The sequence below is a fragment of the Microcaecilia unicolor genome, chromosome 2, assembly GCF_901765095.1.
Source record: "Microcaecilia unicolor chromosome 2, aMicUni1.1, whole genome shotgun sequence".
NCBI classification, from domain to species: Eukaryota; Metazoa; Chordata; class Amphibia; order Gymnophiona; family Siphonopidae; genus Microcaecilia; species Microcaecilia unicolor.
This window is the reverse complement of record NC_044032.1, coordinates 69537181-69562963: the sequence shown is the minus strand read 5'-3', so window position 1 is coordinate 69562963 and position 25783 is coordinate 69537181. Positions and strand designations below refer to the sequence as shown.

General features: G+C 46.4%; 1 protein-coding gene across 2 annotated transcripts in view; it reads right to left on the bottom strand.

Moving 5' to 3' along the window:
- Window positions 1–25783, bottom strand: part of DNAJC21 (DnaJ heat shock protein family (Hsp40) member C21) — a 132310-nt gene that overhangs the window by 64705 nt on the left and 41822 nt on the right. For both annotated transcript variants that reach the window (XM_030193022.1, XM_030193023.1), the window contains exons 6-8: window positions 25444–25607; window positions 16144–16234; window positions 7019–7183 (exon numbers count right to left, since the gene is read on the bottom strand). In XM_030193022.1, the coding sequence (XP_030048882.1) occupies window positions 7019–7183; window positions 16144–16234; window positions 25444–25607 (420 nt within the window). The remainder of the gene's footprint in view (window positions 1–7018; window positions 7184–16143; window positions 16235–25443; window positions 25608–25783) is intronic.

Genomic DNA, 25783 nt, shown 5'->3' with positions numbered 1-25783 from the left:
TCGACATGAGAGCGCCTGGAGCTCGGAAACTCTTCTGGCTGAAGTGATAGCCACCAAAAAGACTGCTTTCAACGTCAGGTCTTTCAGAGATGCCCTTGACAAGGGTTCAAACGGCGGCTTCTGCAATGCTCTTAGCACCAGGTTGAGATTCCACGCAGGCACCACTGAGTGCAGAGGAGGGCGCAGGTGATTAACCCCCTTGAGAAAGCGCACCACATCTGGCTGCGAAGCCAGGGAAGCACCCTTCAGGCGGCCCCTGAAGCAAGCCAGAGCCGCTACCTGGACCTTAAGGGAACTGAGCGACAGGCCTTTGTCCAGACCTTCTTGCAGGAACGTCAACACTGAAGAAATTGGAGCAGTGAAAGGAGAAAGAGAGCCTGCTTCACACCACGCTGCAAAGATACGCCAAACCCTGGCGTAAGCAGTAGAAGTAGAGCGTTTCCTCGCTCTCAGCATAGTGGTGATGACCTTGTCTGAGAAGCCCTTCTTCCTCAGACGCTGCCGCTCAATAGCCAGGCCGTAAGACCAAAGGGGGAGGGATCCTCCATCACCACGGGACCCTGATGTAACAGGCCCTGCTCCACTGGCAACCGCAGAGGATCGTCGACTGAGAGTCTGATCAAGTCCGCATACCAGGGACGCCTGGGCCAATCCGGACCCACCAGGATTATCCTGCCGGGATGCTTTGCCACCCGGTCTAGTACCCTGCCCAACATGGGCCAGGGCGGGAACACATAGAGAAGCTCTTGTGTCGGCCATTGTTGGAGAAGAGCATCTACTCCCAGGGATCGAGGGTCCCGTCCTCTGCTGAAGAAGCGCGGCACTTGGCAATTGGCCGATGACGCCATCAGATCTAGGCTCGGCTGGCCCCAGCGCTTCGTGATGTCCAAGAACGCCTGAGCAGATAGCTGCCACTCTCCGGGCTCCAAGGTATGGCGACTGAGAAAGTCCGCCTTGACATTCATGACTCCGGCAATGTGGGCCGCTGACAGCTGTTCCAGGTTCGCTTCCGCCCACTGGCATAGACTCATAGCTTCCTTGGCTAGAGGGGCGCTCTTGGTACCTCCCTGGCGGTTGACATAGGCCACAGCCGTGGCATTGTCCGACAGGACCCGTACAGGCTTGAACACCAGTACCGGGATGAACTCCAAAAGCGCCAACCGAATGGCTCTGAGGTCCAGGAGGTTGATAGACCACTTTGCCTCTGCAGGAGACCAGAGCCCCTGCGCTGTCCTTCCCAAGCAGTGGGCTCCCCAGCCCGATAACGAGGCGTCCGTCGTGACGACAATCCACTCTGGGGACACCAGAGGCATTCCCGCAGACAACTTGTCTGTCTGCATCCACCAGCTCAGCGCCTTGCGCACTGCTGGATCCAAGGGAAGACGCACCGCATAATCCTCCGACATCGGAGTCCAGCGCTGCAGCAGAGAGTGTTGTAGTGGTCTCATATGAGCCCTGGCCCAGGGCACTACTTCCATCGTGGCCGTCATAGAGCCCAACAGCTGCACATAGTCCCAAGCCCGAAGAGGAGAGGCTACTAGGAACTGGTCCACCTGAGCCTGAAGCTTGACAATCCGATTGACTGGCAGGAACACTCTGCCCACTTGGGTGTCGAATCGAACTCCCAGATACTCCAGGGACTGAGTCGGGCGCAGCTGGCTCTTCTCCCAGTTGATGATCCATCCCAGGGAGCTCAAAAGAGCAACTACCCGGTCCACAGCTTTGCCGCACTCTGCATAAGAGGGGGCTCGGATCAACCAGTCGTCCAGATAAGGATGGACTTGTACTCCTTCCTTTCACAGGAAGGCCGCTATGACCACCATTACCTTGGAAAAGGTCCGCGGAGCAGTAGCCAACCCGAACGGGAGGGCTCTGAACTGGAAGTGTCGGCCCAGGACTGCAAAACGCAGAAAGCGTTGATGAGGAGGCCAGATGGGAATATGCAGGTACGCTTCCTTGATGTCCAAAGATGCCAGGTACTCCCCTGCCTTCACTGCCGCTATAACAGAGCGGAGAGTCTCCATGCGAAAGTGCCGCACTTTCAAGGCCCGATTGACCCCTTTGAGGTCGAGGATAGGCCGGACAGAACCTCCTTTCTTTGGTACCACAAAGTAAATGGAGTAACGCCCCTTGCCAAGCTGACTTTCTGGCACCGGAACGACCGCACCCAGGCGGATCAGATTGTCCAAAGTCTGCTGCACTGCCACAGCTTTGACCGGAGACTTGCAGGGAGAGAGTACAAACCCGTCTCTTAAGGGTCGGCAGAACTCTAGCTTGTAGCCGTCTCTGATGACTTCCAGCACCCAAGCGTCTGAAGTTATTGTGGTCCACTCGCCCAGAAACGAGGACAGCCGTCCTCCAATCTGCACTGGGGCGTGGACCAATACCCCGTCATTGGGTACGAGACCCTGGGGGAGGACCGGAGGGAGCACCTCCGGGACGGCGGTCTCTGCGAAAGGAATGCTGCTTGGGGGAGAAATTCCTCTTAAAGGAAGAGGGGGCAGAAGCACCCGACCTGCCCGGGCGGTACCGACGGGCTTCCTGAAACCGTCCTCTGGAGGTACCGGGACGAGCACTAGCCCGAGCCCTGACCTCCGGTAACTTCTTGCCCTTAGACGTGCCGAGATCAGTCACGATTTTGTCCAGCTCGACCCCAAAGAGCAGCTTGCCTTTAAAAGGCAATCTAGCCAGGCGGGATTTTGAGGCGTGGTCAGCAGACCAATGTTTCAGCCAAAGCCACCGCCGCGCAGAGACAGTCTGAGCCATGCCTTTAGCTGAGGCTCTCAAGACATCATACAGCAAGTCTGCCAAATAGGCTAAGCCCGATTCCAGGGCTGGCCAATCATTCCTCAAGAAATGATCCGAGGGGGAAGCCCGCTGCACCATAGTCAGGCACGCCCTGGCCACATAGGAGCCGCAAACTGAGGCCTGCAAACTTAAAGCATCCGCCTCAAAGGACGACCTTAAGGCCGCCTCCAATCTCCTGTCTTGGGCGTCCTTTAGGGCCGTGCCACCTTCCACCGGCAATGCCGTTTTCTTAGTCACCGCAGTGATTAAAGAATCCACGGTAGGCCACAGATAGGCCTCACGTTCACTCACAGCCAAAGGATAGAGGCGGGACATAGCCCTAGCCACTTTAAGGCTCGCTTCTGGGACATCCCATTGAGCCGAAATTAAGGTGTGCATGGCATCATGCACGTGGAAGGTTCTAGGCGGGCGCTTAGTCCCCAGCATAATGGCAGAGCCAACAGGGGCTGAGGGAGAGACGTCCTCCGGAGAGGATATCTTCAAAGTGTCCATGGCCTGTAACAACAGGTTGGGCAAATCCTCCGGGCGAAAAAGCCGCGCTGCAGAGGGGTCATCCGCTCCATCCGAGCGGGGATCCGTCTCCTCCAAGGAATCCGCAAAGGACCGTTGGGAGACCTCCGACACGCTGCCCTCATCTACATCGGAGGAGACAAATTCCTCCAAGGCCTGGGAATCAACCCGAGGGCGTTTACCTCTGGGAACCTCAACCTCTTTACCAGAGGAGGGAGCGGGGGCAGCGTTGTGCATGAGGAAGGCCCAATGCAGCAGCAAAACAAACTCGGGGGAGAAACCCCCCAGACTGTGCACCTCCGCAGCCTGGGCAACAGCCCTAGGCGCGCTCTCAACCGGCGCTCGCAATAGCGGGGGAGAGACATGCTGCGCATCCAAAATGGCGTCCGGCGCGAAACTCCGCGAAGGAGCCGCGCGGGAAGAACGGCTCTTAACTTTAGCCGCTTCTGTGCCGTCGCCCAAATTAAGGGCGTTCATGGCATTAATGTCTCCAACCTCAAGGGCGGCCCAAGAAGAAGCCGTCCGAGCCGCGTGGCCGGCCAAGATGGCGGAGGCGAGGAGCGGGGGATGGGCGTTTATGGCGGGAAAAACCGCCACGCCGGAGGAAGGACCGGGACATGCATCGGTCGCGAAACTGTCACCCACCAAGGGCGAATCCGGCTTGAAGACCCCCGCATCCCCTCTAGAAGCGCTCGAGCGACCCGGGGAGTGACCCTTTGCGCCCTCGCCCTCCGACGCCATGAGCCACGAGGAGAAGAATCGGGGAACCCCCTGCCCGCTATAAAAAGGTAAAAATTACCTGCTGTCCGCTCCGAGTTGTAACGACCTGGTGTCTCAGTGAGTAGCTGCAATAGACGCTTAAATAAACGTCGAAATAAACGCCTTTAAGGCCGTTCAAAATTTTTTTTTTTTTTTTTAACGGAGCCAGCGGGAGGGGGGAGAAAAGGAGGGACCTGGCACCACCAGGTTTGCACTTGCTCAAAAGAGCCCTCAACCCCAGGCACTCAACAAAACCTAAAAATTAGGCTTGGAGGCCTAGCCAGAGCTGCTGCTGTGTGTGACCACCACCTGCTGAGATAGAGAACATACTGAGGAGTTTCCGGCAGCACATGACCACATATAGGGAGGCAAAAGTTTGCTCTCTATCTCCACCTGCTGGTAGATGGACACAACCCACCAGTCTATGGATTGATCAGCTTGATGATATGGAAAACTGAATTCTATTATTCTGTTTCACTATATTTTCAAATGAAGACTAAATAACAAAATAACCTGCTCCTTAGCTGGGCTCTAGTATTACCATATTGAACATGTGACCATACCATGCCTCTGTGGTTACGTTTCACTAATAAGTTAAACGATTATCTGGCTTTCTTGAAAGGGTTATATAATATTTGGGTGCATGACTAGGAACACAAACATATACTTATTTATTCAATATCACAATTCCTTATGCAAGGGAGAAGGGGTGGAAGGAGCACTGTCAGGAACAGGGAGAGAAAGCAGTAGAACCAGAGGAAGGGAAAAGAAGACTTATTTTATTAATACTGCTTAATAAGGTATTTTATATTTGTTATAAAGCAAAGCTGAGGGATATGTACCACTGAAGTACCACTGAAGTAATTTTTTTCCAGGATACTATAATGCTTGTTGAGAGGTTGATCTGACTCAAGTCTACTATAATGGCAAAGTTTAAGTTATGGGATAATGCAACTTCATTTAAAAATGTCAGTATTTCCAAGGTTTCCATAAGTGTGCATGTACTTTATGTTGATGCAGGACAGACTGTTTACTTAGAAATCCATGATCAAGTGCACTCTAAGGCATTATTTAGGAGTATACCAAGCACTACTCGCACCTATATGCCTAGTGCCCCCCATGTCAACTCTTGGTGCCTCAAAATGTCAGGTCTAGCTAGGCTCCTGAAGTAAACTAAAATAGGCCAAAATTAAAAATGTTTTTCAACAAACTAAATCACTAACTACCGTCCAGTAGCATCTATCCCGTTGGTGGTCAAACTGATGGAAAGCATGGTAACCAAACAACTTACAGATGACATAAACAAATTATCAATATTACACGAATCACAGTCTGGCTTTCGCCCCCTCCACAGCACAGAAACAGTATTAATCACTCTTCTAGCCAAATTCAAGCAGGAAATAGCAACAGGCAAAAACATCCTTCTCCTCCAATTTGACATGTCTAGTGCATTCGACATGGTAAACCATATCATCTTAATAAGATTACTAGATAAGTTTGGGATTGGTGGAAACGTACTTAACTGGATCAAGGGCTTCCTAACCACAAGGGTTAAGGCCATGGTTGGATAAGTACTTGGCAAGTGGGGTCATCACAAGAACATATCAAGTAAAATCAAATTCAAACATATCATCACCGTGGAAAGCAGACTGTGGAGTACAGCAAGGATCACCACTATGACCGATCCTATTCAACTTAATGATGGCCCCACTTGCCAAGTACTTATCCAACCATGGCCTTAACCCTTTCATATATGCAGACAATGTCACAATATACATTCCTTACAAAACCAAACTGACAAAAATCACCAACGAAATCAAGCTCAGCCTGAACATTATGGATTCATGGGCAAATGCATTTTAACTAAAACTCAATAAAGAAAAAACTCAATGTCTCATCCTCTCATCCCAACACAGTGCGGACATCCCCACAAGTATCAACACCCCTGATCACACCCTTCCTATCTCAGACAGCTTGAAAATCCTCGGCATTACAATGGACCGTAACTTAACACTAGAGAGCCAAGTGGCATCCACAACAAAGAAAATGTTCCACTCAAACGCGTGAAGCAATTCTTCCCGAGGGAAACATTTCGCAACCTGATATAATCAATGGTACTAAGCCACTTAGATTACTGCAATGGAATTTATGCGGGATGTAAAGAACAAACCATAAAGAAACTTCAGACCGCTCAAAACAATGCAGCTAGGCTTATATTTAGTAAAATGCGATTTGAAAGCGCAAAACTCCTCCGCGAAAAACTACACTGGCTCCCAATCAAAGAATGCATCGCCTTCAAAATCTGCACCCTGGTTCACAAAATCATCTACGGAGAAGCCCCGAGTTACATGACAGACTTATCGACAAACACGGTCTTATCTAAATCTGCACTACCCAAGCTGCAAAGGACTTAAATACAAAACAACTTAGGCATCCAGTTTTCCTACATAAGCACACAACTGTGGAACACATTACCAAAAGCCTTGAAAACGACGTACGACCACCTAAACTTCCGGAAATCACTAAAAACCAACCTGTTTAAAAAGGCATACCCTACCGATCCAACTTAAATACCTAATTTCTGTAACACAACCAAACTAAAACACGTAATGGACATAACACAACTCTTTCGTTCTCCGATTCCCTAATGTGGCTGTGCCACATGAACTTGATCTTATCACAACATCACCCTGTATTTGTTCACACCGGAGCCTGCAAAGGCCTCTCCGGTACTATGTAAGCCACACTGAGCCTACAAATAGGTGGGAAAATGTGGGATACAAATGTAACAAATAAATAAATAAATAAAAAGGCAAAATGTGATGTGGTATCGCAGCTTACCACATACAAGAAAAAAAAAATACTCTCCCTATCTCTCCCCCCCCCCCCCCCCCATATATATGTTTGCTCTACAGTTATCTTTTTGTATAAAAAGCTATACCTCTGTTTGGGTTCCTCCTCCTCGTCTGTGGCTGCCACCTCTTCCACGACTGTCCCATCCTCATCGCTCTGCTGTGTAGAAAATTCCTCCTCTTCTTCCTCGAGCTGTTGCCGTAACAGTGCTACCATCTCTCGATGCTTCTTAGATTTTTCATGGTTTTTTATCCTGTTCAGGACATGGAATAATATGTTACTGAACGAGCTCAGCCCAATTAATGTGAACATGTCAAACTACCTCTCATCAGACCATTAACTAACTAGTGTATCACCAGCCATACATCAGAAGCAAGCTATGAAGAGAAGGCAGGCGACTTCTCTTACTGTTACCCTTTCCCTAGTCTACTGGTTATTGATACAAGCACTTATAACCTACAGACCACAAGACAAGGTGAAAGCAGCAGCAGCAACTAATAGCACTTCCTGCTCATCCCCTTATTCACCTGTGGCCTACCCATGTTGTAGCACTGACCTAGTTCTGTGCACTGCTTGTACAATATGAGGACAAGGTGAAGGGAAGGGAGAGTGCACAAAGAAGAGAGAAAACACCATGAAAGGGACAAAGGGAAAGCGAGAAGGAGAAGTGCAGAAGAAAAAAAAAATAAGAAAGCAAACAAGGAAAGGAGAAATGTTTACCCAATAATTTTCTTCTCTTTAGTCCTATCAGACCATTGAGAATAGTTACGTCTGTCAACCAGTGGCTGGAGACAGAAAAATAAAGTAGTTCTGTGATTTGTCCCTTTAAGGGTAGTGTGCAGCCACAGAACGTTCAGAATTTCGAAAAGCTAAGCAATGGTGCTCAAGATTACCTCACCTACCAATTATGTGCATTCAAAACAAAGCAATGAAATCAGGGGATACATGCAGCAACGCACAGGCATATGCTCTACTGACATACAGTGTCTTTACTGAGCCAGGAATCAGGAGACAAGTGAGACATAACAGGTCGAAAAGTCTGTCAAATCAGAGACTGTAATCAGATAAGGAGAGAAACACTCAGGGTGGGGATTCTGGACTGGTCTGGTAGGACTAAAGGAAATAAAATTAATCAGGTAAGACAATTTCCTTCGTCCTTCACATCCATACCAGACCAGTGGGATGTAGCAAAGCAGTGCTCATATAGGGCAAGACTAGAAGAAAACTAAACAAACATAAGAAACCCCAACTAGGGAGAAAACAACCCATTGAGACTTCCAGTCTAACTAAAAGGTCACTTCAATAACAGTGTAACTAACTGATTAATATAGGCAAATTCTATACTACCCAGCCAAACTGAGCAGGAAGAGGAATACAGGAACCCACTGGTAAGAAAACAAGGAGGATTAAGGTTAACATGGCGAGCCATAGCAGAAGATGGAATAGGAAAAAGCACTGATGAGAACAAGGTCCTTGTTACTGATCTGGCGCCCTAGCTAGGGCAACCAACTAACAGCTGTCACTATACCATAGTGCTGGTTGGAGAAGGAGCATATCAAAGAACGATAGGACCTTGGAGCTCCTAAACTCCTCACTATAGCTAAAGTAAAGAAAGAGAAAACAGATTATGGCAAAAATGAGTTGCCTAGCTCCCTACATCATAACTGTAGGGAAGCAGAACTGGCACAGAAAGTCCCTGCCGGGAAAAGATGACAAACAAGGCAAAAATACACAAGACTGACGCTTACAGCTGACGGTTATGAGACTTGCACAGCCCCAGGCTGCACTAGAGATCTGAGCAGCTAAGGCCATAGCAGGAATTCCGAAGAGCTGGCCAGATGCTCTGAGACCTCATCCAATCAACATCCAAATGCCTGGCATGTGTGTAGCAGAGCTGTACCCCATAGGCAGCCAGAACCAATGTAAACTGTAACCATCCATCACGGCGTAGAGAACTAAATGCTAGAACCTTATCTGAGAATCAAACTGCATCTGTGCTACACAGCTGGTAGGAATTTGAGCTATGTAGCTTCCTACGTACTAACCGACCTTCTGGAGGCCAGTGGAAGCAAGGTGCACTGCCGGATGCCTGAGCTGTGACAGACTGATATGGGTGCAGGGGCCGCTGAAGGCCAGAGCTCGATACCAGGATAGCTATCATTCCAGACATAACAGCAGCGACACTTCAGTAAAAAGGAGTTTTCTGTAGAGCTATAGAAAGGGCTGCCTGACAGGATACATCTGCCACAGAGTCAACTGCGGTCACCACTGTGATGTAGAACTGAGCGATACCATAACTGAGACCAAAGAGCTCACCGGTGAAGTAGTTGAGTGCCTAGGTAATCCCCATCATTGATAAAAGGAAAGCTTAGCCACTTGCACTGCTGCTGAACTCACTTACTGGAAGCCGCTGCAGCTATACAGCAAGCAGTTCAGCTAAGAGGGTACACTGACCAAGAGAGCACTTGAGCAAATAAAGCATGAAACCAAATGCTACACAGCCACATTCTACGAAATGTCTGCTGCTGAAACTATGACCTACCAGCAATCTTGCAAGTACAGTAGAGACAAGCAATCTGTTGCTGACAGTGCCGATGCAGCACCCTTAGCTGATGACGACGCAGTGCTCTGCACAAGTCTGATGTCAATACCACACCATTGAAGTGCCCATTAATGTTGACGCAGTGCAATGCAAAACTCTGACTCACAGAAAGGCATTTTAACCTCTTATTATCCACAGCACTGATAAAAAATGGGGGAAGGGAGGGACTCGGCCCCATCAATATCACCCAGCTCCAGATGCACCTTCAAGCTTAATTCAAAGGTGAACTAAATGTAGTTAGCAAGAAACCTTCTGCTCTACTGAGATCTAGATACTAGCTGGGACAGGAGCTGACTAAGAGCACCAAAGAAGATCTGCACAGTCTGTCCACCATCCACTTGGAAACACAAAATATACGGCACACTACCCTTAAAGCGCATCACAGACCTACTTTCTTTTTCTGTCTTCATCCGCTGGTCAACGGATGAAGAACTATTCGCTCTGGTCTGGATGCAAAAAAAAAAAAAAAAAAAAAACTGTTTAGGTGAAACCAAGATCATGCTGGTGGTTTGACAGAGAGAAGGAGGAAAGCAGATCTAACTCAAATGCAAAATTTTAAAATTTTGGTGCAGATTTTCTCCAGAAGTATAGTAACAGTGAAGTGCACCATAACTAAGGCGTCTGCTTTTCAGTGAATTTTAGCAATCCATGGAGATCCATAAGAGAACTAAGCTACAGACAGCATCAACTTCTGGCAGCTACCAATATTTGCCTGCAACACACCAGTATTGCTGCGGATGTCAACAGTTAAAAAGGAGGAAAATCTGGTTTATTTCCTTGAGTCCAATCAGACCAGTCCAGAATGCATGGGTTTTGATCCTTAGCTAGCAAATGGAGACAGAGACCTAAGAGTTGCAAGTTTGCCCTATAAGAAGCACTGTGCAATACCAGCTCATTGGTACTCCTGTCACTGGCAAAAAACAGTTCCCAAAAGCTAGAGGAAGGAAACCGAGTCCATGGCTAGAACCTCCCACACTTGATGTAAAAAATCTTCTGGTACCTCACCACACATGAATGAAGGCCCAAAGCCACCACCTCAAAGGCCTACTTAAGTAATGACGCGAACATATGATCCCACATGTCTTTCAGCACCATACTTCCTTTTACCAGAATCGTTGTCTCTTGTTGACTGCTGTCAAAGGCAACTTTAACTTCTCTTTTCTTTCGGAAACTAAGGGGTAAATTTTATATCCATGGCTCTTCCAACTTGCAGGCCAGCTTCTGGAGTATTCCACTCTATTGAGATGAGGGCCTCGATTACCCAATGTACCGGGAAGGTCTTGTAGAGCTTGAATGGCAACCCTGTAGACCCCACCTCCTTCGCAGAAGGCTCCACAATAAATATCTCTAATGATTGTGAAATCATGCCTGCAAGTACTTCCCTTTAGAAGGGATGGCCCACTGAAGGGTCATCCCCCTCTGCAACTGAGATCTCACTCACCTCTAAAAGGGTCTGGTAATGAAGATCCTTTGTCAGTAAAAATGATCGATGTCAAACGATGGAAACCTAAGTACTAGACACGACCAAGCACAAATCACAGTCCTCATCACCCACTAGAAATGGTCTTTTCACTCAGGGAGGATATCTTAAAACACCAGGCCGCTCCACAATCACAAACCTGACTCGGAACCCTGCACCTGACACAGTAGAAATGTCTTATGTAAAAGCAGCACATATTCCAGGAAAATCCACTGGCCTGCTTCTGCAACCTGATTCTCTTTCTGTCCCTCACAACAGCTCCTGCAGAGGATGGTCTGCACTAGAAAAGTCTCCTCAGGGCCCTGCGAGGGCAGAGAGACTCACTGGCAATCTTCCACTGAAGTTTGGCTGGTGGGAGTAGAGGTATCCCACGAGATGCAGTAGTCGCAGGCAGGACCTGGATACCCCTCTGACCACCTAAGCTCAACTGAGTGACCAGTTCTCCAAATGGACTCAGGAATTACCTCAATCCACAGTTCAATGGAATACCCATCACTATCTGCTGAAGACAGAGATGACTGATGAGCTGGTATTGTATGGTGCCTCTTATAGGGCAGAGCTCATAGTTCTTAGGTCTCTAACTATCTGCTGGCTGAGGGGCATAACCCAAGTCAGCATTACCTGGAGACTGCCAAAAGAAAATTTCTGAAATCAAAAGCTTTCTGCATACGTCAAGAGATCACTCTCTCACACACACTCTTCTCTTTGCCTCTTCCTCCCAACTCATCCCTCTTCAACAAATCCAGCATGGTACCGGAAGGTATCTTCCATCTTTTAGGTCAGTGAAGTATACCTAATTTTCTTTCACAGGGGTCAAACGCTGGAACGATCTTCCTGTCATCCTTAGACTATTTGAAGGTCTTTTGCAATTTAGAAAGGTGTTGAAAACATAGTTATTTGAGAAGTTTCTGTATTGTTGATTTAATTTTTCTTGATATATATTTTTGTTTCTAATAATAATTTAAATGGCATTATTAAGGTTGCTAGGAAAGTTCTAAAAATATGATTCTTGTATATTTCTTTGTATTAAGTTCTTAGGTATAGTTTTTTTTTAAACATGTGCTATCAATCTGTTTGTATTCTTCCCAGGTATGCCTAGTTTCTCTTCTTACTACTACTACTTGACATTTCTAAAGCGCTACTAGGGTTACGCAGCGCTGTACAATTTAACATAGAAGGACAGTCCCTGCTCAAAGGAGCTTAGAATCTAAAGGACAAATGTACAGTCAGTCAAATAGGGGCAGTCTAGATTTCCTGAAAGGTATAAAGGTTAGGTGCCGAAAGCAACATTGAAGAGGTGGGCTTTGAGCAAGGATGTGAAGATGGGTAGGGAGGGGGCTTGGCGTAAGGGCTTAGGAAGTTTATTCCAAGCATAGGGTGAGGCGAGGCAGAATGATGTGTAAACTGCATAAAACCCATATAGTTAATGTGGTATAATTTTTTTTTTTTTAGGTTTTAATTTAGTTTTTCAGCCAATATTTTTAAAACAGTTCCAGGGGTGATCCAGGAAATTATAGACTGGTGAGCCTGACATTGATGCTGGGCAAAATGGTACAGACTATTATAAAGAACAAAATTACAGAGCATATACATTAAGAATGGATTAATGAGACAAAGAATCTAAAGCCACAAAATGACAATTGTCTACCTGCATCTAGTGCAGTGTGCTGAGCAGCAGGAAAAAAGGCCTCAAAGAGCTTCCAGATCATGAATTTATCTGTTGAAGCTAAAACGGGTCAAAAGACCCTGCCTTCATCATTGGCCAAAAAAAATCTTATGATGTGCTACAGTTCCTGCTGGTTAGTCTCTTAGAAAATATCATACATTTACAAAAATTAAATAAGCACCATCACTTTTCTTTCCAGTTGGGTAAGTAGTGGTGCTTATTTAATTTCTGTAACAGTCATCCAGTTTAATACTGTCCATGGCTGACTGTGGCCAGAGTTTCGGGTCCTTCTTCAGGGTCTGTGGTTGCGAGACTGTTCTAAAGCACAAACAGATAAATAAATGAATGAGTTGTCATTACAGTATTAAACTGGATGACTGTTAAGATAAGTCTAATTATGTGAATATCATATCAGACTTTATTGTTAAATCAGTACAGAATTAAACAAAACAGACAAGACTGGAGGTTTTTGTGCCGATGATACTAGTGAAGTACTCCGCAAATGTGTGACAGTTTAACTGCAAATACAGAGTCACATCACGATACACGAGGCTTTTCCTCCTAGTAAAAAGAAGACAACACGCTGTAGAATATACTAAGGATTAGATATTAGTGTATATAACACATTTTCTAACATTCTCCTGGCTTATCTCCTGTACTCCCCCCCCCCCCCCAACACACACACACATAGGGAAATACTCTTACTACATATTTCTCCTAACTCAACTCTTCCCACACATGATCCATTAAACCTCATCTCCTTCACCATATTTTCCTCAGATTCTCTCTCCTCCAACTCAGCTTTCCCAGTTCCTCCCAATTCTGTAGGCATCTCCCCAAGTGCAGTCTTCTTTTTTTTACTGTGCGCAGCTCTCTCACGTGTGGGTGGCACAGGTGCCCAAAATCCTGCACCATTCTCAAAATCTCATCACCGCAGGACTTCAGCACCATATGAATCACTCTGCCAGAGCTCCACGATGCACAAAAATAACACCAGCTACTTCTCAACCATGGCTCCACCTCCTGTTGGCTTGGGAAAATTCTGTGCTAAAACAGGTAAATTCTACTCCCCTGGGGTCATCTCTCTCCTCTATACGTTTTAAGTGTATTCCTACATACGTTGGGGTGGAAGCTAGCAGATAAGGGATTTTTTTATTCATAGTTATGCAGATGATGTCTCGGTTCTGACTCCAGTTACTGAGTCATTAATGTAAATATCTTCTGCTATTCAGAGCTGTATGTTCATAATCAGTACCTGGACGTCAAATTATAGGCTTAAACTGAATTCGGAGAAAAGTTAAGTTTTTACTTCTGGATAATAATTCTGATCCGTTGATTGATCATATCTATATAGATCAAGTATCCTCTCTCTCCTGTAATTGGGGAGTGTTTCTGGACCAATCTCTCTCGTTGGAACCACAGGTTAATTCTTTGGTTAAAAGTTATTTTTTTCTGTTCAGAAAATTAAGAAGAATTAGAAAGTTTTTTTGAGGTTAAACAGTTTAGCCTACTTGTTCAATCTTTGCTGTTGTCAAAGCTAGATTACTGTAATTTGATATACCTTGGGTGCTTCCAGACATATTCTCCAACAACTGCAAACAATCCAAAATACTGCAGTCAGATTGATTTTCTTTGGACAAACAAGATACAATTTCTAAATTCTATATAGAGCTTTACTGATTCCCGATTGAGGCTAAGATTCTGTTTACATTTTCTTATATTGAGTACTTCGGGAATTGTCCTGAATATCTATTGCTCCATTTTGAATTCTCTGCTCCTTCTAGGAGTAGAAGGTTGGTAAACAACTCTCCTTTTGCTTTCCCGTCAATTAGGGGCATAAAACAATTAGATAGATTTCTCACATATCAAGCTCCAAAAATTTGGCATATGTTTCTTGTTTTGTTAACAATCCTCAATATACTCTTTTTAGAAAGATGTTAAAAGCATCACTTTAGACATTTTCTTGTTAAGTCTGACTATGTTAGGCTAGTTGATAATTCTTGATATTTATTTAGAGAGATGGTGAAATCATTATTTTCAAGAATTTTTTTTAAAGTTTTGGATTTTAATTTGTATTCTCAAGAGACTATATCTTGATTTTCCTTATTGTAAACCGCTTATAACTTTGGGTGTTAGCAATATATAAGTATAAATAAATTGTAAATTGTAATAAATTGTATTTCCCCCTGGAGTAAAAGAGGTCTCCATACTCTTACATGCTCAAGTCTGTACAGGAAGCAGGCTCCTGTAACTTGAAAAGTCTAAGCAATCACACCTATTTGCTAGTAAGGTGTCTCAAAACCTAAAGTAGTATCTTTTTATATCAAAGAATACTATACAGGGCAAACCCTAAGCATGGCAGCAGAAACTGAAATGAATTACAAGTCTTTTTTGTGCATTTAAGAACTGGCAGATGAAGACCATACACACATACAAATATCCAGGACACATTCTATCTGGTCCAATCTCTCATACCTGAATTCCCACCTCTCTTCTGAGAATATTACAAAGAACTAGATAAGTATTGTACGTTTATAGAAAATTTATTCATTACATAAATAAGTCTTTATTCTTAACACACCAGCTAAATTCTTCTAGGAATCCTCACCCAACCAGGACTAAACAAGCCAGACAAGCTTTCATAAGCTTTAATTTGTGCAAACTGAAAATGCCATGATGGTATAAACTAGGGCTTCTAATTTTCAACCCCACCCCGAAAAAAAAATGCTCGTTCCTCAGCTATGAATACATCACCCAGCAACTGCCATCATCAGAGCCAGCCGCTGCAGGAGCTTCTGCCCTTACTCCTGATGCTCTCTGCTGTTTTGCTGGCTCTGCCACCTGTACTACAAAAGCTTTGAAATGCCTTCTTGTCTTCCACGGTGCAAAACAGCAGAAAACAGCAGGAGTAAGAGCAGAAGCTCCCACCACTGTAGGAAGGGGGAGAGAGGATACCGATACAGAAGTTGGCTGCTTCTGGGGCTGAAAGAAAGGGGAAGCTGATGCAGGGGCTGCTGTTGCTAATGTAGGGGGCTAGGGAAGGATGCTGAGGCTTGGAAAAGAAAGGCTGATACTGGAAAATTGTGTTTTGGGTCATTTAATGGCATCCATCTAAAAAAAAGCTACTAAAGCATTTTTTCTTTTTTGGCAACACCATATACACAGATAAACCTCTATTTTTGACCATGGGAAAGCACCTAATTACCTCAAAAATAAGTCCCTTTAATGCCAAACTCTAAAATATCTAGGAGTGGCCTAGTGGTTAGGGTGGTGGACTTTGGTCCTGGGGAACTGAGGAACTGAGTTCGATTCCCACTTCAGGCACAGGCAGCTCCTTGTGACTCTGGGCAAGTCACTTAACCCTCCATTGCCCCATGTAAGCCGCATTGAGCCTGCCATGAGTGGGAAAGCGCGGGGTACAAATGTAACAAAAAAAAAATTTGTATATAACCAATACAAACTCACGATCTCTCTGTCTTGAAGGACTTGTCACATGCTGGACAGTAAAGTTCATCATACAATTCAGAACCTTCATTAGCTTCATCACTCGCCTTGTCTGTGTACATAAAGGGAAATAATAAATCAGCTGCAGGGACTGGACCAGGACCACGTTTCTGCTAACTTGCCAAAGATATAGTTATATCTTAAATCTAGAATGCAGACTTGGGAAGCTTGGAAATGTAGGTTTTCTAGCATATTAACAATGTGTTTCCACCAAAATGCTCAAAATGTGGAACAGCTGCTGAAAGGTCCACATTCATGAGCCTCTGTAAGACTTAAGCCACTCAAGTCACTATAGATATTAACAATGTATGGTACTTCTGTTTGCATGGCAACCTATCTATTCCTATTCTATCATCACCTGCATGAATAGCCATCATATTCCAACATTCATCCATTCATCCAAATTTAATTAAACAAAACAAACAAAAAGAATGCACATACACAGCCATGAGTAGAATATTGTATCTTATCAGCCCAATAAGACAATTCTTCTCTAACTTCAATTAAATCGTCTTTTTGTACCTTTAAATCACTCTAGGTTGTCTTTCTTAACACCCAACACAAACCTGTACATTTAATTGGGATGCTCATGAACATATTCCAATTTGATTTCACCTTCATTATACCCTTTCTTGCTCAATCATTCTTACTTTCTTTTGTCCTTCCCTAGACTAGGAGACTCCATGAAGTTACACAAGAGATTAAAAAAAAAAAAAAACAGGAGAAAATATTTTTTTTCACTCAATATATAAATTAAGCTCTAGAACTCATTAACCATAAACTATTTCTAAGGTAGCCCTGGGAAAAGCCACTGCTTACACTTGGGGTTAAGTATTACGTAATCTTGCCACTTTTCGGGACTTTGCCATGTACTTGTAACCTGGATTTGTCACTGCTGGAACAGGACACTGGACTAAATGGACTCTTGGTCTGACCCAGTAGGGCAAGGAGAAATTAGATCTTACTTGCTAATTTATTTTCCTTGAGTCTCTCCAGACCATTCCCGATGAGTGGGTAATATGCACTCCTACCAGAAGAGGAAGGCTAAGAACTACTGATTAATGACCTTACAAAGGAGCTGTGCAACCCCCTACCTCCTCAGTATTTCAAATAACAAAGCCAAGAAGTAAAATAGTGAACAAATACTAACAGGAACACAATCAGGAACAGGAACAGGCACAGAAACAGAAAAGTACTCCAAACAACTAAAGGGGAAAGGGAGCACCAACACACAGAAGCCACTGGCCTCAAGATCAAAGAAATAAACCCGAGCAGAAGCAGAGACCAGACTCAATGGAGCTCCAGAACCTCCCCAACTACCTGACATAATCCATAACTCTTGGGCAGGGCTCAAGAATGGTCTGGAGAGACTCAAGGAAAGTAAATTAACAGTTAAGATCTAACTTCTCCTTCCTTCTCATCTACTCCAGACCATTCTAGACAAGTACCCAAGCAATACTCACCGAGGGTGGGAAACGCCTCTAGCTAACAAAGAAGCCACAAAGGAAGCATCATGTCATGCCTGGATATCCAGCCTGTAATGCTTCACAAATGGATGAAGAGACAACCAAGTCGCCGCTCTGCAAATATCCTACGGAGGACTAAGCCCAATAAGCCTCATGGAATGAGCCTTCAATGCTGGTGGCACAGTCCTACCAGCCAGCAAGTACACAGACACAATAGCATCCTTAATCCAACAGGCAATACAGGCCTCAGATGCTGCTTCCCCCTTACGCGGCCCACCAAGCAGAAGACCATCTGTCCTCTAAAAGGCCTCCATTCGAGAAACAGCACCGAAAAGCCCTGCGGACACTGAGAAGAAAAAGGTTCTCTCAGACTCTTCTCTATAAAAGGAGGGCAAAGAAATAGACTAACACGAACGGGGAAAACCACCTTAGGCAGGAAGGATGGAACTGACCGCAAAGAGACCTTTATCTAGAAAAAAACAGAAACAGTTTCCTACATGATAGAGCCTGCAACTCTAGCTGAAAGAAATAGCCACCAAAAAACACCACCTTCAGATAAAGATCCTTAAAGGACGTCCATCATAGAGGCTCAAGAGAGGCTCACCAAGGCCGACACTACCATATGCAAATCCCACAAAGGAACCACCAGGAGAAAAGGAGGCCTCAAATGCACAACTCCCCGAAGTGTCCAAATTCCAGGGCTCTCCCTCTCTACAACACTTCAAACACTGGAGGTGTTGTACAGAGGCGGAGAGCCCTGGGACTTGGACACTCTGGATGATTCTTCTGTGGTCCTTCTGGGCGAGGATACTTCAGATGATATGTGCATCACCAGGCCCAACTCACCCATGGCGCCTTTCCTGCACCTGACATCCCTGGATGCCTCTTCAGAGGCTGCTTCCTCACAAAACTGGGAAAAGGCCGCTGGCTGCAGAAACCACACAGCATGCTGCACAGGCCGTGCAGCAGCACACTTTTTCAGCTGGACTGCCGAAAGAGCCCAGCCACCCAACAGAACACACCCCCTAACCTGCCTCTCCCCGGTCTGCAGCCGGCACAAGGCTCCCGGAACTCTCTGCCATCTGGTTCTCCTTTGGGAACTGAAGACTCGCCACTTGGACACGGGTAAAATCTTTTTCTTTATTAAACTCTACATAACCTGGGACTCCCTTCACCCAACACCCTGCCTAAAGGATCTCCTCTCAGGTTATGCAGGGGAGGACACGCCAAAGCACCAGACACCGCAAGGGAGGGTGGGGTGGGGAGGGATCTGTCAACCGGAGTGCGCACCCCTAGGGTGCAGTAACAAAGTTCAAGACCCGTGCTCCTCAAAACTCTGCCAAGAAAAACTCTGTTCCACACCGAATCAAATGCCCTAATTTTAATTTAAAAAACTTTTTTTTTTTTTAAACTGGGCCAAGGCGGCACACCCACTAACACCAAACTAACTAGGAGAGCTGCACAGAACTACCAACCTCTGCTGGGAGACTGAGAAATACTGAGGAGGTAGGGGTTGCAGAGCTCCTTTGTAACGTCACTAATTAGTCTCCCTCTGCTGGTAGGAGTGCATATTACCCTCTCATCAGGAGTAAGCTAGAGTAGACGATAAGGAACTCTGTCTGTCAGCTGGTGGTGGTTAGTACAAGCATGAGTGCAAACAAGTTGTTGCTCCTGTGGGTACTGGCTCACAGGACAGAGAAGCAACAGAGAAAGAAAGTCCCCATGCAGAGGATATACAAGCAAAGAACACAATTCACAGACATGACAGAGGAGCTATGTCTGCAGGTTCAGATTTGAAAAGGAGACATTAGTATACCTATGCAACCAACTGAGAAAGACAGATTCCACAACATAGAGGGGACAAACTTTGCTGGTACACCTAAAGGTCAGTACAATCCTAGTCTTCTTTGCCACCAGATCATTCCAGAATTCACTTGGGGCCATAGCTGGCATCAGCCAGCTAACTACCCTGGCTTCTCTGGGCAAGGAACAGAGCAACATAATGCATTTGTATCGCTCCATGATGTGACCGCACTTCAAATACAGCGAAAATACTTACCTGTAGCAGGTATTCTCAGAGGACAGCAGGCTGATTGTTCTCCCATGTGGGTCGATGTCCACGTCAGCCCAGGAAATGGCAAATTTTTCACCAGCAAAATTAAAAAGTTTTGCCAGAGCCTTCGGGTGCGCAAACTGTGCATGCGCGGACGACTTCCCACCCATCACGTGAGCGTGCCTCCTCAGTTTAATCAAAAGCATATAAACAAACAAACAACTCCAAAGGGGAGGTGGGCGGGTTTGTGAGAACAATCAGCCTGCTGTCCTCGGAGAATACCGGCTACAGGGAAGTATCTTCGCTTTCTCCGAGGACAAGCAGGTTGCTTGTTCTCACATGTGGGGTATCCCTAGCAACCAGGCTCACTCGAAACAATAAACATTGGTCAATTGGGCCCCGCAACGGCGAGGACATAACAAGGATTGACCTACAAACTAAAAATCTAACTGAGAGTGCAGCCTAGAACAGAACAGAAATGGGTCTAGGTGGGTGGAGTTGGATTCTAAACCCCGAACAGACTCTGCAGCACCGACTGCCCAAAACGACTGTCGTGTCGGGTATCCTGCTGAAGGTAGTAGTGAGATGTGAATGTGTGGAGTGATGACCACGCTGCAGCCTTACAAATCTCTTTTATGGAGGCTGACTTTAAGTGAGCCACTGACGCAGCCATGGCTCTTACATTATGAGCCGTGACATGGCCCTCTAGAGTCAACCCAGCCTGGGCATAAGTGAAGGAAATGCAATCTGCTAGCCAATTGGAGATTGTGCGTTTTCCGATGGCAACTGCCATCCTGTTGGGGTCGAAAGAAACAAACAACTGGGTGGACTGTCTGAAGGGCTTTGTCCGCTCCACGTAAAAGGCAATTGCTCTCTTGCAGTCCAAGGTATGCAAACTGCTTTCGCCAGGGCAGGTATGAGGATGGGGAAAAACTGTTGAGAGACAATTGACTGGTTCAGATGGAACTCAGACACCACCTTTGGCAGGAACTTAGGGTGCGTGCGGAGGACTACTCTGTTGTGATGAAACTTAATATAAGGTGCATGCACTACTAAGGACTGCAGCTCACTGACCCTACGAGCTGAAGTAACAGACACCAAGAAAATGACCTTCTAGGTCAAGTACTTCAGATGGCAGGAATTCAGTGGCTGAAAAGGAGTTTTCATCAGCTGGGTGAGAACAACATTGAGATCCCATGACAATGGTGAAGGTTTGACTGGGGGCTTTGACAAAAGCAAACCTCTCATGAAACAAACTACTAAAGGCTGTCCTGACATAGGCTTACCTTCTACACGGCGATAAGCACTAATCGCACTAAGGTGAACTCTTACGGAGTTGGTCTTGAGACCAGACTCTGATAAGTGTAGAAGGTATTCAAGCAGGGTCCGTGTAGGACAAGAAAAAGGATCTAGGGCCTTGCTGTCACACCAGACGGCAAACCTCCTCTATTTGAAAGAGTAACACTTTTTTGTGGAATCTTTCCTGGAAGCAAGCAAGACTCAGGAGACATCCTCTGAAAGACCTAAAGAGGCAATTTCTAAGCTCTCAACATCCAGGCCATAAGAGCCAGAGACTGGAGGTTGGGATGTAGAAGCAACCCCTCATTCTGGCTGAGGAGGGTCGGAAAACAATCCAATCTCCACAGTTTTTCAGAGGACAACTCCAGAAGAAGAGGGAACCAAATCTGATGGGGCCAAGAGGGCGCAATCAGAACATGGTTCCACGGTCTTGCTTGAGTTTCAGCAAAATCTTCCCTACTAGAGGTATGGGAGGATACGCATACAGAAGGCCTGTTCCCCAATGTAGGAGAAAGGCATCTGACGCTAGTCTGTCGTGGGCCTGAGGAATCTCTCTCCAACCGGCAAGTCGTCCAGTATGGACACTTTTATTGAGGCTATACTTAACTGGAGCCAGTCAAAAGCCCGTCCCTTGCTTTTGCTGGGGAGCAGAATGGGCCTTAGACATACGCTGTTGACGAGAATGAGCGCGCTGGGGCTGAGCCTGGGCAGGAGAGTACCTATGCTTAGGATAGGAATAGGGAGCACTCCTCTTCCCCCTCAAAATACCTCCTAGATGAGGAGGCAGTAGCAGAATGCGCCCGGTGGGAGAGAGAATCCATAGCATCATTATGCTTCTTGATCTGATCAACAAGATCCTCTACTCTTTCACCAAAAACGTTGTCCCCCCAGCAAGGAACATCCGCCATTCGCTGCTGGGCAGAATGATCCAGGTCAGAGACACGTAGCCATGAGAGTCTGCACATCACTATACCCTGAGCAGCGATCCTGGATGCTACATCAAAAGTGTCAAATGTTCCCCTGGCCAGGAACTTTCAACACGCCTTCTGCTGCCTGACCACCTGGCAAAAAGGCTCGGCTAGCTCCATAGGGAGTACATCAACCAAGCTCGACAGTTGCTGTATTGAGTCCTGCAAGTGCAAGCTCGTGAAGAGCTGGTATGACTGAATCTTGGCGGCAAGCATAGTGGTTTGATACGTCTTCCTCCCAAAAGAATCAAGAGTTCTAGCTTCTCTGCCTGGGGGCGCTGAAGCATAGTCTCTAGTTCTCCTGGCTCTCTTGAGGGCAGAGTCCACCACCATGGAATTGTGGGGTAACTGGGACCACATCAATCCAGGTTCACCGTGGATCTGATACAGGGATTCAGCTTTCTTCAGGACAACAGGCCCACACAGAGGGGCTGACCAGTTTAGCATAAGGACTTCTTTCAGTACCTTATGCAGAGGAACTGTTACAGCCTCTTTAGGTGAAGAAGAATCATCCCGGACCTCGAGCATCTCTACCCTGGGCTCATCCTCAACCTCCACAGGGAAGGAAAAAGACAGACTCTCCGGTGGAGATTGTCTCCTCTCTGGCGGAGGGGAAGGATCAGAGGGAATCCCAAAGGACTCATCAGAAGAAAAGTACCTGGGATCTTCCTCTGACTCCCATGAATACTCCTGCTCAGTGTCGGATAACGCCTGTGTCAAGGTACTTCGACACTGAACCTGCCTTGACGCCGAGGAACGATGTCCTCTATGGCGATGTCGAGAGGCCAACGCCTGATCCGACTGCGGCGAAGCTCCCGCCACCGACGTCGAAGGGGAGTCGACCTAGGTGCCAGCTGACGCCGATGCCGCAGGCGGCACCGCAGTCGGAGACCTCATCGCAGGAGAAGGGCCAGACACCGCTGCAGCAGATGGTACAGAAGGCGCAAGTACCCCCAACACCGAAGCTGACTGATGTAGCAGTCCCTCCAGAAGTTCTGGAAACAAGGCCCAGATGCGCTCGTCAAGAACCACCATCAGAGAAGGCTGCGAGGTCGGTGGAACTGGCGGTGTCAGAATCTGTAGAGGCTCGGGAGCAGGTATCGAGCTGCTAGGAGACCAATGCATCGGCACCTGGAGTGATCCTCTCGGCGGTGACGCTTCTCGGGTGCAGTCTCTCTTGATACCCCGGAGCTCCCGGTACTGTGTGTCGAAGGAGAACGATGACGGTGCTTCTTTGCCTCCGCTTGACGCCCGTCATCGAGACTCCTTGGTACCGATGAGGAAGACGTGGAATCCTCACATCTCCTCGGGGCCTGGTCCGACGAAGGTCGGTCCTAGGGGGCCTGCATAACAGGAGGCCTCGAGGCAGATGGAGAACCACTCGACACCTCACTGCTCCCAGCAGCCATTACCTCTGCTCCCGACGTCGATGCTCCTCTCGATGTCACCACTGCGGACCTCGGTACCGATGTCAATGTCGAAGGACCGGACCGAGCCCCAAAAAGCTTTTCTTGTTGAGTTTCTCAAGACGTTTGGGTCTGTTTCTTCATACGAAGACACAGACTACAAGCGGTTGGGCTATGGTCGGGCCCAAGGCACTGGATACACCAGGCGTGGGTATCGGTACCTGAGACGGTCCGGTTGCACCGAGTACAACGTATGAAGCCGCTGGGTGTCTTCGATGACGTGAAAGGAAAAACGGCTTCAGCGAAATCAAAAGACGTGATCGTGCCTGTTAAGAGAAAAAAGGGCACAGAAAAGAAGGGAATAAGCCGGCTGCGTCGAAAACAAAGAAAACTTTAAAAGGGAACAAAAGTAAAAGAAACTAAAGGAACATTTTTCTTTTTTTAAAACTGTAGAATTGAAATAAAATAAAGTAAAATAAAGCAAAAAGCCAAAAAACTTGCGAAGACTCTTTCCTGGGCCTGAGAGGAGCGCAGAAAAACTCTACTGCACCTCAACGCAGAGAAATCTGAGGAGGCACGCTCACACGACGGGCGGGAAGTCGTCCACGTATGCGCGGTGCACACGCCAGAAGGCTCTGGCAAAACTTTTTAATTTTGCTGGTGAAATATTTGCCATTTCCTGGGCCGACGAGGATGTCGACCCACATGCGAGAACAAGCAGCCTGCTTGTCCTCGGAGAATGTGTGCGATTCTAGATACCGCAACTCAAAAAAGATATAGCAGGAAAAGGTGAATAGAAGGGTGACAAAAATAATAAAGAGGATTGGACCACTTTCCTATGAGGAAAGGCTAAAGCAGCTAGGAATCTTCAGCTTGTAGAAGACATGACAGAGCAGATACGATAGAGGTCTATAAAATACTGATGCCCCGATGATCAAAGATAAATGCGGACTCTAGAGGCCACTTGCGACAGATTAGAAACCACATTTACCAGCATGGCACGATCAGAGGGTCTGGCACGAGTGCGCCAGGGAATACCGCAGAGCTCATTTAAATTATATTTAAAATGACTCTCTGCAGTATCCTGTACATGCCCAGGCACAATCCTCCCACACTTCCCCCCTCCCCCCCTCCATCGATCAGCACCTAATAACGTGCCTAAATTTGCATGTTATTAGCACTGATCATCGAGGAGTTAATTCTCCTGTTACTAATGATCCCGTCACAATGTCTACATTCTGTTCCAATCTGGAATATCCGAGTGTTTTCAGAGTCATCAGATCACTAGAGGATGGCTGCTAGCTGAGACAGCACAACCACCAAACACACTTACAATTAGTAACCAGATGCCTCTCTCTCCCCACACTTTATTTGCGATGTGCCACAACCTGTCCTGCAAGCTGTAGGGAATTCCAATTCTGTGATGTACCAATCCACACAACAGTGAGTAAAAACATTCACTAATATCCCTCTTCCACCTCACCCCCCCCCCCCCCCCCGAGTCCTGCACATGCCCTGATCTTTTTCATACTGCCATACTGTTGTCAGCGGAAGAACAAAAAATGGCTGTAGGAGGCCTCGGAACCAGTGTACGTGCTCAGCTTCTTTTTCCGTCCGCTTTGACGCAATATCTTCGAGTCTGAGGAAGCCAGACCAACAGATGCTGAGCAGGCCCCTTGCTGCTATTCTCATACTGCCGCTTCTCTGCCCGTTTCAGTTTGGTGGGCTTTGGGGGCAGGGGAGGACGTTCAATTGGGGCACGTACAATGGTACACCAGGTCAAGAAGAACTGCTTTATAGAATACATGTGCACTTTTTGGTACTGCCATTTAGGTGCACCCCTATTTAAATCTAAGTGTCCTTTATAGAATTGCCTTTCATGTGCCCAGTGGGCACATAATTTGTCACAACTTCTTGGAGACCAAAATATACTTGCTATGCTATCTAATCTCATCTAATGATCATGCTAGCTTTAGGATTATACAAGCTGTCCTCAGAATTGAATATTTACACTACAAGGACTACTGAAAACCATTAAACGCTGAAAAAGTCTGTATAAACTTCTTTACCATTCTGCCATTCTGTCTGCTGCTCCTCTTCTAGCTCCTTCATTTCTTGACTGTAGTCTGATCCATCTCCAAATTCCTTCTCATATTCAGCCTCCATCTGCTGCAACTCCTTCTCCAGTTCAGACATAGTTATCCAACTCTGTTCCTTATACTGTTCTGCAAGCCTTTAAAAGGAAATCATCATATTGCAGAACTAGCAAGTACAAAACCATCCCAAACCACCTTCTCTAAATCAAGTTCATTTAGGTCAGTGGTTCTCAATCTTTCTCTGTTGTGACACACCTGACAGACAATATTCACATGTGTGACACACTAAACACTACAGTTTTCAGCTAAACAA